This window comes from Chionomys nivalis, chromosome 2, assembly GCF_950005125.1.
Source record: "Chionomys nivalis chromosome 2, mChiNiv1.1, whole genome shotgun sequence".
Lineage (NCBI taxonomy): Eukaryota > Metazoa > Chordata > Mammalia > Rodentia > Cricetidae > Chionomys > Chionomys nivalis.
Window position 1 is genome coordinate 32,388,205 of NC_080087.1, and position 16,642 is coordinate 32,404,846.

The 16,642-nt window shown below is 36.2% G+C and overlaps 1 protein-coding gene across 5 annotated transcripts in view; it reads left to right on the plus strand.

Moving 5' to 3' along the window:
• Positions 1–16,642, plus strand: part of Ahi1 (Abelson helper integration site 1) — a 142,765-nt gene that overhangs the window by 56,326 nt on the left and 69,797 nt on the right. For 4 of the 5 annotated variants that reach the window (XR_009055621.1, XM_057751696.1, XM_057751706.1 and 1 more), the window contains exon 17: positions 6,510–6,536. The exons of the other annotated variant lie outside the window; for it this stretch is intronic. Coding sequence is in view for 3 of the 4 variants with exons in the window: in XM_057751696.1 (XP_057607679.1) it covers positions 6,510–6,536 (27 nt within the window). In the remaining variant the exon portion in view is untranslated. The remainder of the gene's footprint in view (positions 1–6,509; positions 6,537–16,642) is intronic. 5 annotated transcript variants of the gene reach the window in all.

Consider the following 16,642-nt stretch of genomic DNA (forward strand, 5'->3'; position numbering starts at 1 on the left):
CTGTTGAGAAAAGTCTGAGTTCTTAAAATATTTTAAATGCCATATTAATAGGTATTTGAAATGTTTTATGATTACCTATCTAATTGAAATATATCTTTGTGTACCTAAAAACCTAACTAATGTGGCTATAAGTTTCACTATTATAGATAACTATTAATCTGTATTTTTAATTATATATTACATTTTTAAATGAGCTGCATAAACATCATACCTTAAACAAGCATAGAAATATACATACAGCATAACAAAATTGACCTTAAACTTATATAAATAAACTAAAATCCATACCAATGTAAAATATTTTGAGATTAATAGTTATTTTTTGAATAAAGATGGATTCAATAATCTACCTTTTCTCCCATCATTTCCACATCATATATTTCTATACTTCCCTTGTATAGAGAATCTGTTTTCTTTTTTGTCTTCCTCTTTAGGGGATAAATCGATACCCTTAATTATCTTTCCAGATTCATCATATTGACATTTTCCCTAACTCTTTACCTTCCTATTCTCTTAATAATACACTATAAAGTGCTCATGTTGACTCTTATTGTAGCAGATGTGTAACATTGGCACTATAGTGAGTGGTACCCTTCTTTTATAAACAAAGCAGCTATTAACTATATGTATTCAAAAGATAGATTTCATAGATTTTTTTCAAGTATAAATAGTGCAAAAATTTCTTATTTTAAAAGAATTCCTACATAAAAAGGTATAATAACTAATTTTTGTGTATGTGGCTGGTGAGCTTCTGCTTGTGCTAAATGACATAGTATAATTTTGTATGTAAACTATTGCATAAGGCCAAGAAGACATTAAAGATAGAAGCAGAGGAAAGTACTGCCCAAAATATAGACTTTAATGGAAAACAAGAACAGTCAATAATGTTAAGCTGTCAGGATAAATTGCCCTTTCAGTCAATAAAAACTAGACAGAGGGATATCAGATTCCATTTGCGTTCAGTTGAATGACATAATGTCAGTCCACTAGAAATAAGTATGGGTTATTACTCAAAAAACGTAGCTTATTCTTGGTACTGAAAGTTTTATTTGGAATGATATATCTGTTGGGGTATTGTATTGCTACCCACATTTTATAGCAACTTCATCTAAACTCCATTGATATATATGTATATATTTTAGGAAGCTGCTACAGTACTAGGCTTCTATGTGACCTTTTAAAAGTCCTTAGTGTTAGTTATCCCTTCCCATGTTGCCCCCTCATCCTTGTCCTCCCATTTCCCACCCCACTTAACCCCCTTTTATGATATCTATGTTATCCCACTATAACACTGTATTTCCCCTTCCTTGAAAGAATTAAGCTCTCTCAGGTTTTACATGGATCCAGTTTACCACATTGGAGCGCCACTCTGTAGAAGTAGCTGCAGGCTGCATTCCCGCCCAGCTCCCGCACGGCTAGCTTTATACCCGAAATAACCAACATACAAATTGTATTCTTTTAAACATTGCTCGGCCCATTAGTTCTAGCCTCTTATTGGCTAACTCTCATATCTTGATTAACCCATTTCTATTAATGTGTGTAGCACCACGAGGTGGTGGCTTACTGGGAAGGATCTTAATCTGCGTCCGTCTTGGAGAGGGGAGCTATAGCGTCTGCCTCACTTCCCTTCCCAGCATTCTGTTCAGTCTACTACGCCTATCTAAGCTGCTGTCCTATCAAAGGCCAAGGCAGTTTCTTTATTAATTAACCAATGAAAGCAACACATAGAGAGAAGACCCACCTACATCACTAGCTCCCTAACTTCTATTGATATTCTATGTGAACTCATGTATGGAGCTGCATAAAACCTTCTGGACAGACCGAAATGAGAATGTAAAAGTAGACTGGTGTTCATGGAGAAAGGATAATCTCATTTAAAGCAAGAGTGCTATTTAATGGATGCTGTGAATTTCAAGACTGGGAAGACGAGTCAGTGGATAAAGTACTTACTGCACAATCATAAGGACATAAGTTCATTACAGCTGCCATGCATGGTGGTGTGTGTCTGTAGTTCCAGCACTGATCAGGCAGAGACCACAGGCTCCATAGAGCTCACTGGCCAGCTAGCCAACCAGTCACTGAGCTTCAAGTTCAGTAGAGACCCTGTCTCAAAAATAAGGTGAAGAGCAATAGAGGTAGAAATCTGACATTTACCTCTCTCTAATCTGCCTACAAATGTGCATATGCCACACACACACATACATACATTTACGACTGTGCACATTGACAAGAAAAGGGCACTATAGGCAAAACATCAGAAACAGCAACTAGATTGTGTTTTATTAAATAGAATAAATCAGATTATTTATTAATGATGTCCAAAGGTGATCTGAGAATTTCATTTTAAAAGACTCCCTGGATAAGATAAAAATAAAGGAATTTCAATGACAAATTTTTAAAAATCTCTGCATTGCAAATGGTAGGAGGAAAGCTGACACTTAAAATACCCAGTTACTAAGATAAGTGGGGGACTGTTTTCAGCAGCATGCTAAAAATGCATGTAAAGGAGCGGCGGGTACCTCTAGGGCCCAAGGGCTTAGACTAACCATGCCTGCTTTGTGATTCTCGAGTACATCAAGTAAGCCTAATCTTCCTCCCTGCAAGTTAGGGTTCTAATATACCTCAGCTTAACTGAATTTCTAAGATTCAATGAGATCCTGAATGCAAGTCTTTCTGAGTTGTCTAAGATATAGTATAATAATGATAGTTGTTACTGTTGATAAGAACAGAAGTATATGTATTAAATAATTGTGTATATTATTGATAAGTGGTTTCAAGAGGCAAACCATGTATATATAAATGATAGCGACCTGCCAAGAAGTATTTTCAGCTACTCCAGGTGAGCCAGGTAAAAGAACAGATAATAATTAAGACAGTTCTTGTCTTGCCAGATATTTAAATACATCTTTAAGCTGACATAGTATAAATATTGTGATGCAAACTCATAAAACTAGATATACCAGAGGGGAAAATGAATTATAATTTTAGGAAACATAAGCATAAGTTAACTGAAGAACGTACATGTTAGGTTACATATGCAAATAGAACTTTACTGACCAAGAAGTTAAATAAGCAGTTAATAACTAGGGAGATGGGCATGAAGTTCAGTGGCAGAGCACCAGCTTACTATGCCCAGAGCCCAGGATTCAATATGCGTCACCTCACCACACACACCCCAAACCTAGGATTATGTGCTGCAAGTGTTTCTCTTATGTAAATGAATGAAAGACTTGCTAGAGTTAAAATTAGTAATTGTCCCCAGATATAAATAAATTGTAGATTTCTGTTTGATAAATATAAATGTATATATGTGTAATATATAACATGATACATACACATAGATGTTTTCATATATGTGGCAACCACCAACATGGAAAAATATTAAGCTGTATTAAAGAAAATCTCATTAGCTTATAAGAGCACACACACATTTAACATTAAAGGAAAATAGTAAAACCACAAAGAAATGATAAAAGAAAAAACTTGTAACTTCCAAGTAGAAATCAATATTTCATAACCATATTTTGAGGTTTCCTTCTTGCCCTTAAGTGCCAAAGAAACCAGCTATCACCAGGAAAATAGTGAAAATGGGGACAGGAAGGGGGCTTTGTTCATGAGGTGTACTGTTAGCATAGCTCCATAGGCTCTCTCTGAAGAATACTAGCCTCTTTGACCTTGGTCCTTTAGATAATGTTAGCCTTGGGCTTCTTGAAGGCCAACTAAGCAGCCTTGCTCGTGGGCTGTTGTTTTCTCTTCAGTTGGCACCGAACTTGGCTCTTAACACATGTTATCCCCTCCCTCCTCCCTTAGTGCTCTCCTTGAACACTTAAAGCAAACGTGCCCAGAATGGTACTGCAAGCCTTAGTCCTTGCCGTGCTGCTCCCTTTCTCCTTCGGCAGGAGGTATACAGGGTGCAGAGTACACTCTTCCCTGGGTTTAGATTTAGTTGGAAAGTAGGGTAGAGGGTGGTTGTATTTGTTTCTGTCTTTTTTTTATGTTACTCAATTAAAATTAAAAACATATAGCTTTAAGTTGTTTCAGTGTTTTGATCCTTGCATATTTTTAGCGTTTTTAATATAACCAATCAGATGTGTTCCACATAGTAAAAGGAATTGTAGTAGATATGTTACTCTTTAAAATTTAGAGAAAAATACATCTCCAATAGAAGAAAATAAAATAAAAGAACCCTGTATGTGTGACAAGGTTTTGTAGACACAAGAACCAGTAAGCACTAGACATAGTGACACTCTCCTCTAATCTCTCAGTCTGAAAACTGACATCTTGACCTAGCTCTTATGGCATGCTTTCTGATATCATTTTATATCTTCACATAATGGAAACGAAAATTAAACAAGTGTAAAAGAAAAATAATGTCAAAAATATTTTTAAGAAATTAAATCCAAGACAGGAGAAATAGTAATTTTATGAAAGAAAATTCATATGTTTTTAGTTGTTCAGCTTTGAGCACAGAGTTCTCTTTTAAATTACAGAATGTGTATGTCTTGGGTTAATGCAAAAGCTGCCTTTGGAAATAAATCTTTGTCCAGTGTCTCTGGCTTAAAAAAAAAGAAAGAAAGAAAGCATTATTTTTCTGCCCAGATATTTTACTAAACTTTTGTTTTTATGTTTTGTATGATCCATTTCCCTCCAGTCTGTACATAAGGTAGCGTGTATAAGAATAGACTAAGATGTACTCAGCCTGTGGGACCCTCATTCTTTTTGTGCTCTACAAGCATTTAGGTTGGTGGGGTTTCCTACTTTTTATCAGAATGTCTTTTATCATGTTTCTTGTAACTGTATCTTGGTAGATTCCAAATACCATTTTCACTATAGCTCCTTCTAGCTATAGAAGATAAATAGCTCAACATAGCCTTTAAAAAAACTAAACTAGGAATATTTTCTAATAGAACTTGGGTTTAAGGTATTATTTGTATATTATTTAAACTACACAATAAATTCATCTCAGCAGGCATTTAATAGGTGTTTATTCATTAGGAAAGGACATAGAAGTAGGCGATAATCTGTTCCTTAGAGCATTGTCATTCAGTCATCATATAAATCATTTGTTTCAAAGTTTGCAGACCTGACAGCTGCTCCCACAGTAAGACCTAAAAGGCATTCTACAGCTCAGGCGAGGCTTCTCAGGGATACACTCATTATTAACTTTTAGATTCAGAGATCTGCCTTCGTAACTACATCCACAGCTGCTCGGAACTTTGGGTACCTGTTAGGATTAACCAGTTTGACAAGTAATTGATCTGTAGACCTGAACCTATGAAAAACCATCCTCAGATGACAGGCAGACCTATCTCTCTATCTGCTGGACCACTCAAGACTGCCCCAGTTTTCACAGTAACTTGAGCCTAGCTCAATGGTCACAGAGATGCTTGCCAAGCAGAGCCACGGAAGTAAGAATGGAATGACTTTAAAATTATTTATTTCCATATTGAGAAAGGTTAATTTTTTTCTATTGCAAAAGCAATTCATTCTGTAGAGTTAATGATAAGTAATATTTCATTATTAGTAATCCTTGTTGTAATGTGTTTCTGGTACTTTTCTAAGTGCTTTGCATGCGTTGTTATAGTTACTCCTCAAACACTGGAGATAGTAGAGGATGAGTCCAGGAAGCCCAGAGAGCAATGGAATGCACGCAGACTGAAGAGTGGAGTTGAGATCCAGGCCAGGACTCAAGCGAGGTTCCCAGTTCTCCTGTAGACCCTGAATTACCATCACCTTTAAATGCGGGGTCTGAAAGGAAAACCCAGGGCTCTTCTTTTATGCTTGCTTGTTAGTTTATTTGTTTATTCTAGACTTGAGGCCTGTTCTTGGTTTTTTGTTTGTTTTTGTTTTAATATACCAGGCTGATGATAAATGTTGATTAATTCTAATTGGGGTTGAATAATATATTTGTTGTCTTTATAATAGCAAATTTTCAACTTGTCTATTATTCGTTGATTTCTACTACTTTCTTTTTAAAATGGATAGTTATGGCCTTATCCTGTGAATTATAAACTGTCCCTTTTCTGCTTTTTAAAATTACTTGCCCCATTCTTTATCAACTTTAGTATTTATGAGATTTTTATCAGATTAAAATTGCTAACTTGGAAATTATGGGCATTGATTCCATTTATGGTAATAACTGTACTTTAGCAGGTTCAGTTTGTATTTTTGGCTGAATTCCGTGGTAGGACAGAATTTTGAAAGTTATGCCAGGCTTATTAAGGAGACCGAATCTTTCCTGAGACAACCAGAACTGGGCCTTCAGAAGTTTAGGTCAGTGACTTTGCCACTGGCAGGTTGGCCTTACTATAAAATGTCATTAAGTCTCTTGAATTCATATTATTTGCAGCTCATTGGAAAGAATGCAGAGTGACAATCCAGGGTGATAAAGAAACTTTCAAATGCTCATTTTGGTTATTAGAAGATTTACATCTGAATGTTTTGAAAAGAGACAATATTTATCTAAATAAAATTATGAATCCTTCTTTATTGTACTGTATTTCTTTTAGGAGGTGATACGATCCTGTGCTGCAAAAGTAAGTAGTTTTTATCACCAGGAAGACAACTTTAAAATTACAGTTTCTTTCATGCTATACTTGAGAATTGGAATGCACCATTGTAGACTTGGCAGCTTCTACAAAAATTGACCCGATGTATACTTTTCTTATTGAACTTCCAATTTACCAAAATTATAATGGTGGAACTCCAGAAGATTTGGAGTCCTAGCAATCGGAATATAATTTCAGTACAGGTCCAGCATACAGCAGGCACTCTCTTTTCACAAGCAAGCCCACGTTTACACACAACCTTTAAGTACTTAGTAGTCACAGCGATAGTTGTTTACATCCTTCCCTCCTCCTTAGCCACTCTCAAAATTCATCTGAATAGACGGTCTGTCGTTTACCAAATAGAATTATATGCCACATGGTAAATGATGAGACATCCGGAAGGGAGAGAATTAGGGTGACTAGAAGAGAGCTTCATGCACTGTCATACAAAGGAAGAAAGTAGTGTGTTGACTGAGCATCTGCACCAGATAGCAGGAACATGGGGTAAGACAGGCATGCTAGAAAGTACTAGGCTTACCCCACCACTGAGCTGCTCAGGATCAGTCAGGACCCATCACATTTTACCTAATTATCACAGGTCAACCGGATATCAAATATACACAAGAGGAAGGAAGATGGGGAGGGGAAAAGAGAACAAGCTCTATTTTGACTTGGCTGCAGATGTTCAGGAAACTTGTTCCTGATAGCAATGATTGCTATAGTGATTATAGCTCCAAGATTACTAAATCTTCTTAAGTGTGTTATATATATAAAACTGGTAGCAGTTGTTCTGACTAGCCCTGATCTCTACCTCTCCTCCCTCTCTCCCCACCTCAATGTGTGCCATAGCCTTCTCTTCTAACGCTGTCTGCATGTCAGTTGAGTCAGATATTTTGTATACACCTAACCAGTATTTAAGGAGAATGTCCTCTGTTAATCTGAAAACTCACCAAGAGTGATAGGTAGCATCTTCGTCTTATATCCCTAGCATGTAACAAATGTAGAATCAACATTCATCAAAAATATAATTAATTATATATTTGGAAATTAAAATTAGGAAAGATTAACATTACTAATACCTTTATTGCATAATTTTAAATAGCTTTTTATTGGGACATAATTCACACATCTTAATACCCTTTTTTTAAAATTTACTCTTCTCTCATAAAATACATCCCGACGACAGTTACTCCTTCCTCCACTCCTCCCAGCCTGTGCTGCCTCCTCTCTCCCCCAGATATACTCTTCCTGTATTCCTTCAGAAAAGAGCAGACCTCCCAGGGATACCAACTGAACATGGCATAACAAGATGTAAGAAGCAAGGTGGCTCAGGGGATAAAGGCACAGGCCACAAAAGTCTGAGGACCTGAGTTTGTTCCCCAGGACCCATGTAAAGACCTAACTCTAAAAAGCTGTCCTCTGACCTCCGCATGCACACTCTGGTGCATGTGTGCCTATATACATTATACATGATAATACAAAATCATAATAAATTCCAAAAGGGGTATGAGTTCACTGTTTTTAATTATATTCAGCATTATGCAAGTCCTCCTCCAAAGACATCTAATGCCTGTTAGCAGCCCTTTCCAATTTATAAACATAACATGCATCCATATAGACTCATGGTAACAAAGTGCTGTCTGTAGTTTCTGCACGTTGGAAACTTCACTTCAGTGAAATCATATAATATGTTGTCTTTGTGGTTAGGAGTTGAGACTTTCATTTTGTTTTTATACAGAATTCAGCTCTGGAATCCACGCTGCCCTGATGTTCACTGTCCCCTAGATAGGCCTAAAGCTCACTGTGATCCTCCTCTCCCAGTCTCCAAAGTGCTTAGATTAGAGGCATGAGCCACCATACCTGGCTTTAGTATGTGGCCTTTTATGACTGGCTTCTTTACTTACGAGCACCAAGATGTCCCCATTTATATGGTGCATCTGCAGTACTTTTTTTTTTTTTGCCAAATATGTGTATGTTGCATTTTCCCACCTGCTCATCAGCTTATCAGCATTCGGCTTGTTTCTACATTTTAGCTTTAAGACTATGCTGCTATGGCCATGTGTTGGTATGAAAAAATTTTGGTGTCGACCTGTGTTTTTATTTCTCTGGGATTTGAGTTGGGAGTGTATAGTTTTTTGGATCACATAATAACTATTTTTAACATTCTGAAGAATTCTCAAACTCATTTCCAAAATGGATAAATAATTTTAGAACCTGACAAGGAAAGGTATGAGGGCTCTAGTCTCTCCTCATCTTCACCAATACTTAAATTCTTTGCATTCTTTTCATTTTCCTTGCTCTAGAGTATGAGGCATGATATTAATGGTGTGATTTTTGACTTGTCTTTTCCTGATGTTAATGATGCTGAACATTTTAGGCATGTTTTTCCTGAGAGCTTAAAAGAAATGTTTGTTGAAATTATTTGCCTGTTTATTTTTTGTCTTTTTATTATTTACTTCTAGTAGTGCTTCATACATGCATATATATGTATGCATGTATACACACACACACATGGAGACATATGTAATGGCAACTGTCTTTCAGATATAATTTCTACAAATGTTTAATGCCACTTGTATGTTCTTCCCACCCTTTGAAAAGAAAAAAAATGTTTTAGTTTTAGTGAAGTTTAGTTTATCTTCTTTCTTTTGTCCATCTTTTTTGTATCATATACAAAATCTTATTACCTGGTCCTATGTCTTATATATTTACTTCTTTGTTGTTTTCTTGGATTTTTGTAGTTTTAGTTATTACATTTGGATATGTGGTTATTTTTAATTAATTTTTATATGTTGCATAGCTTTCCAGTTGTCTTAGTGCCACTTATTTTAAGGACCATTCCTGGCCCCACTGTGTGCTCTTGTCACCGTTGTCACTGGTCACTACTCTCAGCAGCAGAGCGCGATTATGCTTTCCCTTATACATCCATACTGTGCTTAATAAAAGTGTCTCCTCCTTTTCAAATCTCAGTCTGATGATTAAAATTTTGAATGCTCAGATTGCTTTCTACATTTTTTTGTTTTTCATTGTTGTTGGAGTTTTGTTTTGTTTTTTATGAGACAGAGTTTCTCTGTGTGCCCCTGATTGTCCTGGAACTCACTCAGTAGACCAGGCTAGCCTTAAACTCAGAGACTGACCTTCCTCTGCCTCCCTGTTGCTAAGATTAAAGGCATATGCCACCAACACCCAGCACTTTCTCAGATATTTATACAAGTATTTTAGTGTTTGGGATGTAACATTAACAAAAAAAATATATATATATATATATATATATATATATATATATATATATATGAAACTGAATGAAGTAATTTCAGATAATAACTGATAGTGAACAAAATAAACTTTTAGAATGGAGAATGGCTGAAGGGCTGGGGCCTGTTCTCTAGAGGAGGACTGAGGAAGATTTCCCAGAGAGAAACATTTAACAAAAACCTAAAATCCTGAACTAGGAATAAGAACGCTGGGTTATTTAAGGATCAGAAATTATTACTTTGATTAACTGGGTAGTGAATGGCCAAAGGCAAGCAAGGCTTTATGACAGGCCTATAAAGGTAAAAATGGAGTAGATTGGGCATCCTTTTAAAGAATTCTCTCAGCAGGGTGGAGTTAACGTGCTGTATTGGAGAAACGATCCAGGGTGAATGGGAGAATTGATGTAGTGGAATAAGGTCTTGCAAGCACAATGATCAGCTGACAGTCACACTGTTTCTAGAAAGAAGAAATGCAGGGGAGACCTATACTAACAGCATGAAGTTGCAAATAGTGAACAGGGAAGATAAAGTTTATTGTTTGGGGCCATATATTTTGAAGCTAGGTCTTCGGATATGTCCAGTGTGGTAAAAGAAATGAGGGGCATCTTCTGTTTGGGGCTTTTAGCAATTGTGTAGATGCTGCTGGTGGCTTTTAATTAGGTGAAGAATTCTGGAGTGGAAGGAACGGGAGTTAGAAGTAGAGTCTCGGGCGCAAGGATAACTGAAGTGGATAACAGCTGTGTGAATCTTGTGTTCAGGAGGGGAAGGACCAAAGCTCTTTTTAAAAGGCTATGAAATCGGACAAGGACTCCTATAGAGACAGCATAGGTGAGGCTATGGTTCCTGAGAAGGCAAGTCAAGGGGATTTTGTGGAGGAACATTTCAGAAAGAAGAATATTTAGGTGCTGTGTGTTGTGAAGACACGTGGTAAAGAGAGAAGAGAGTTGGCCTTTGTATTTGGAAAGATAATGGCTCTGGTTACTTTTCTTAAATGGACACAAAAACACATTAGTAATGGGCTGGAAATGGAACAGAAAAAAATGCCATATTGCAAAGGCGGGCCAGTCTTTCCAAAGTGTGTGTCATGCTGGGGAGTAGCTGGGTAGGAACCATTTGGGACATTTGATGGATGCTGAAGTGTGTTTCTTTGCTTTGTGAATAGCTCGGTAGTGATTTAGCCATTGATAATGTGCCATGGAGGTGGTAACTAATGGACTGGAGTTCTTTAAAGAGTGGGAGGGTAGAAGTACAAGTTCTCACATGGCTTTAAGAGAAGGGAATTTTCTTCTCCTAATTGGCAGGTAAAGCTAGGTAGATGCACAGGTGCAGATTTGCCGATGGGGAGATGAGAAGTCACATCCGATTGCTTCCCATGTGGCAGGTCAGGTTAGGCTCTTTTGAATTAAGATAGCCCAAGAATTTCTTCATAGTGATTTACAATTTACAAATTGCCTTGTGCTTTCCTTTCCTCCGAATTGGATGGAAATATATCAGTAGCACTTTTGCCTGACTCTCTTTCCAATAAGTATTGTTTGTGATTTCTCATACTCACACAGTATAAACAAATATTCCACAAGAAACTGACGTTCCCATACTCTCAGACATATTTATTCATAGCTGGCTTATTTTATATATAGATTTATTCTGCCTTTGTATGTAATTTTTCTGTTTGTCTTTTTCTAATATTAGATCATCATTACTTCAAAAGAATCTTTTTACTTTTTTCTTCTTCTTTTACTAACCTATTAATGATACTAACATGAATACTAAGTTTTTATAATATTGTTACCACAACTATTTCTTGCATATCTGCCTCTCCACATTCCTCTGTAAGCATCTTGAAGCCAGGGAACTTCATCTTTTCAAAAAATAGTATCATGTCTTATCCTATATTAATAAAAATGCAATCAAGTTTAATTTAGTTATTATGGTTAATATGTGATAAGATTGGACATGTTAAGGGTGTTGTGGCCATAGATTGTGGTTAGTACATGAATATGGAGCAAAAATTAAAAGGGCTGGGGCGGTGACTCATTCAGTAAAACGCCTGCCACAGAAGTATGGTGAGCTGTGAAAATGCCAGGCACTGGGGAGGCCGGGACAGGCAGGGAAGCTGAGCTCATGGGCTCGGTAAAGAACCCTGGCTCAAAACATAAGGTGGACATTAACTAAGATAGACACCTAACTTCTATCCTTACTCTCCATCATTTGCAGATACCCCTGCACATGCATGTATACTCACCCTCATGAACCTGTACACACACACAGAATGCTGTAAAGGGATGGTATTTTAGTCAGAACTATCTTGAAATGTACTATTTACCAAAAACATGTTTCTAAAAATTTTTAAATGATAGAAATTTCAGAGAATATAACTATATGCCGAGTTTATTATATATAATATATATGTTACATACATATGATATATATATATTTATATATGCTGAATTTAGTGGTGACTCTCAAGCAGTAGAGGCCTAAGAATCAGGAATTCAATCCAGATTCACCTACATATTAAATTCAAGACCGGGACTCTGAGACCATGTCTAAAATTTTAAAAATATTATCTGTATACATCTACTTGTATATTTTCATCATAAAGAAGATACAGTTGGTTTAATTAGAATAGTGTTTCAAGAGTTAATTTCAGTTATTTGCAAATGTTTTAAAATAATTGTAAAAATATAATCTCTTCCTGACATTTGGAAACTAGATAAGAACCAGTTAATCTTCATTGCTCTGAGGTGCGTGGAGGGGCTGGCTTAGGTGGAGGACCTGCTATGTGCAGGTGAGGAGCAGTCTGGGATGAGTCAAGAATTCCTGCCTGGTCCACTAAGGGAGGGTGGCAGTGCTCCTAGGGAAAGGCTAGGTCACCTCTATACACAGGTTTTCATAGATTTCAGCAACACAATTAGAGAGCACATGAAGTGATGCTATAGATGTTCCTACCTGGGGGACCTCCATGAAGTGAGGTGATATGCGGGAAGAAGTGGACGCATCCAGCAAACAACATTGGGACCAAATGGGTAGACGTGAGGAATGGCAGGAAAGGGCGAGAAGAAAGCGAACATGGCGCAGTGAAGATTGATTTTAGCATGCTATGGAGACGAGCTCAGTTGAAATAAGCTGAGGTATTGCTTCTATGCTGTTTTTCAGAAAACTTTTCTTTTATTGAAGCCTATGGGAGTTCCTGAGGTAGAGGGAGAGCTTTTATTGGTTTACTGTTCTTTTGTCCTAAGCAGACAGGACTCTGTAGAGTTTCTTCGCAGACTTTGGAAGAGCCTAGTTACTGACTCCTGTGAGAACTTGAAGACGGAGTAGCCTTGAGCTGAAGCGCCCCTTCTCCCTCACTGAAAGAAGAAAGCAGAGTGGGTTCAAGAAGTGTAGTGTTTCATAGATTTAGAAGTAAGGAACTCAGGCCATTTGTGATGAAGTTTCCCTGTGAGGAAGGACAGAGTACCAAGAGAGGAAAGAGGTAAAGGCTTAGCGAAACCAACAGTCTGTAGGTAGGTAGCCGTACTTGGAGGCATATTGCTGTATTAGTGGCTTGAGCTAGACTGATTTTAATTTTGAACTTCATGTACTCTATGAACCACGATTCCTTGGTATCTGTTACAGGCTCAAACAACTAGATTATAGAAGGGAGGTTCTCAGTGACTGCTTCACACCGAGCTCTTGCTTGGATAGTATAATGAACTGATTTGAGAGTAGGGAGAGAGTAAGGATTTCCTGCACTGACAATTGTAAACTTCCCATGTAGTTCATTACAACTCTTTTGCACTCCTCTGTCCTGGTTATAAAGAAAGCACCTGAGTCTGTAGATTATGTTTAGGTTTTTCCTTAAAATACTACAAACTAGCCGGGCGGTGGTGGCGCACGCCTTTAATCCCAGCACTCAGGAGGCAGAGGCAGGCGGATCTCTGTGAGTTCGAGGCCAGCCTGGTCTACAAGAGCTAGTTCCAGGACAGGAACCAAAAAAGCTACAGAGAAACCCTGTCTCGAAAAAAATCCAAAAAAAAAAAAAAAAAACAAAACTACAAACTACTCCTTTTGTACATTTCACTATCCTGCAAGCCAAAGCAATATAGTTACTCTTAGAATTAAGTTCTGAGGTAGAAAATGGCAGCTGTCTGGGAAAGACATGAATTTGTGGACCTTTAACAAGATAGCATCAATGTATTTTCAGATTTAACTCTAAGCAAGTTTTTAAAGAATCACTGGAGGTTGAAAATTCACAAATTTCTAGTTCTGGTAAACTAACAGATGATCTAAAATTGGCTGGTGTGATTAGACTTGTAAACCTGCATGGAAGGGAGTTCTCTATCTTTCCTAGGGTTTTAAGTTTTAAATACTAAAAGAGAAACTAATTAGTGTGATTAATCTTTTGCGTTCAGTTTTATGTTGGAGTAGTATGATTTTTAACAAGGATTAACCTACTACTGAAAAATGAGTGCGTGCATGTTTTGCATGAAGCTGCTTATAATGGAAAGAATGGGAAAAACAGTTTTGTAACTAACTTGGCAGAAGATCTAGGTATTTTTTTTCCTTTTCCTTATTATAAATTTTATTCAAATTTTGTGCCTTTAGGTTTCTCCAGTATGGAGGCATTAAACTGACTTGGGCAAACTGTGGTTTTGCATGAAGCAAGCCGAAAACTGTGTTGTGAAAAGAGGGTATTGGTATAGGGTAGCCTGTCTTAGCTAACCTTTCTGTTGCTGTGAAGCTATGGAGCAATCTTCCCCAGCATAGATTTCAGAAGCAGGTGTTGTTCCACTCTAGTTAATGGATATTATTATTTTTCTTCCTCTAAATGAAATTCTAAATATATGTCAGACCACTTTGAAAATCTTTTGACTTCTAATTTCAAATCCCCACTAATAATAATTGATTGCTATCTCAAATCTTTTAAATTGAGCTACCTGCTCTATAATGTTGGTACTCATCACTTTATTAACATTTGAGTGGTATCCAAAAAAAGATGTCAAGAAAGATCAGAATCATAAAAATTGCTTAGGGAAAACATATAATTATTATGCTCCCCCCACACACAACAATAGTGCATTTTAAAGTGTGTTGAAGCTTCTTGTTTGAGCAGAGGCATTTAACATCCTGTTTTAACTTTCTGCTATTCATTTTTGTTTTAGCACAGATGAAACGCCAAAGAAGAATATTGTGAAAGACACATTCTGTGTATATCCATATCCGTGGCATAGATACAGACTTAGAATTGTATAATTACAACCCTAGGAAACACCTGTTCATTTACACCGCACTTTAGACACACTGTTTAACATGTCTGAAAAGGAGTTCCAAGAATGCCAAAGGAAAACTAACAAGTGGCTCTAACAAGAGGTTAATTAGTTAAGTGATAAATGTCTTTTCATATGTATAACTTCCACTAAAAACAGAGAATTCGGAAATAATTACTTACTGCATCATCTACATTAGATTTTTCCTGATTATCTGATGGATGATACTAATACCTAATATTTATTCTATGTATTCTATACAGTACTATGTTTGTATCACACTTTATAGTTTATTTTCACAGAGAGAAGTAGTGGATTTTTTTATAACACAGACGAAGCTCTGGCATTGCACAATATCACCAGCACTGCTTAACCTATTTACTGTATTGCCTAGTACTTGATAGTTAACATATAAGTAGAATATCACAATTCCATGTCAAATTTAATGGCACATTCTTATTAAAGCACATATGTAACTTTTATTGAAATCTCCATTTATAGATGACTGATGAATCTCAAAGGTTTTTTATTATTTAGTAGCATATACTTAGAATATATTAACTTTGGCCAGAGCTTATTAATGGAGCCTGAGAATTTTTCCATTTGGCAGTCACTTAACACTGATGTGGTTTTGACTCCTTCTAATTATTGTGGCTGGGAATATAGCTCTGGGTGGTGTACTTGCCTAGCATGTGCAGAGTCCTGATTTGATTCCCATGGTCATACCAGGAAAAGTTATTATTTTTAATGTTTTATGAGATAACATAACGATTTTGGTTTTCTAGAGCTGTATTGCTGTATCGTCTTAATTAAGTTTTCTCCAGTCTGATCCATGAGACAGATAAAGGGTTTGTGCGTGTGTGTGTGTGTGTGTGTGTAAACCATAGCCCAACATTAGCCTAAATAGAACACATCATTTTTAAACATTAATGCAATGAAAATCCTAGTGAAGTTCTGTGTGGTTTTGATTCTTTAAAGAAATGTAAATAAAATAAAAATAAAGACATTTTTACATAGCAATATTTATATATGTATGTTATCTTTGTATTTTGTTAATTCAAAGATTATTTGAATTTGAAGTGAATTTTAAAACTTAGACTATCTCAATTTTTTTAAAGTGATCACATTTTATGATTTTTAAAAAATATTAAATGAAGTTTTTCATAATGAACAAAATTAGATTTTTCCTCAAATTAGTTATATTCTAAGATAAATTTGCTAATAAACTTTTTAACTATTTTAGTGAACTATTCAAATGAAAATGCACTTGTTATACATTTAATTTCTTGGAACTGTTATACTCAGAACACTCAGGTAGGTTTTACATATTATAGGATATTATATTTACTTGTGGAAACTTTGTTTGATTATCATTTTTAATCAATCATTCTGTGTTTAGTCTTGAACAAAAAGATTTTTTATGCCATAGAAACTTTTTCATGAAGTTAGAGTGTAGTGTATTATATCTATACCTAGAAACATGAATAGCACAGGTGTTCTCTGTTCCATTTGAGAAATGGACTTCTCTGCTATTTCACTAAAATACTAGAAAAATGTGGGTAGGAAACATTTGAACTTTCTTATTTAAAAA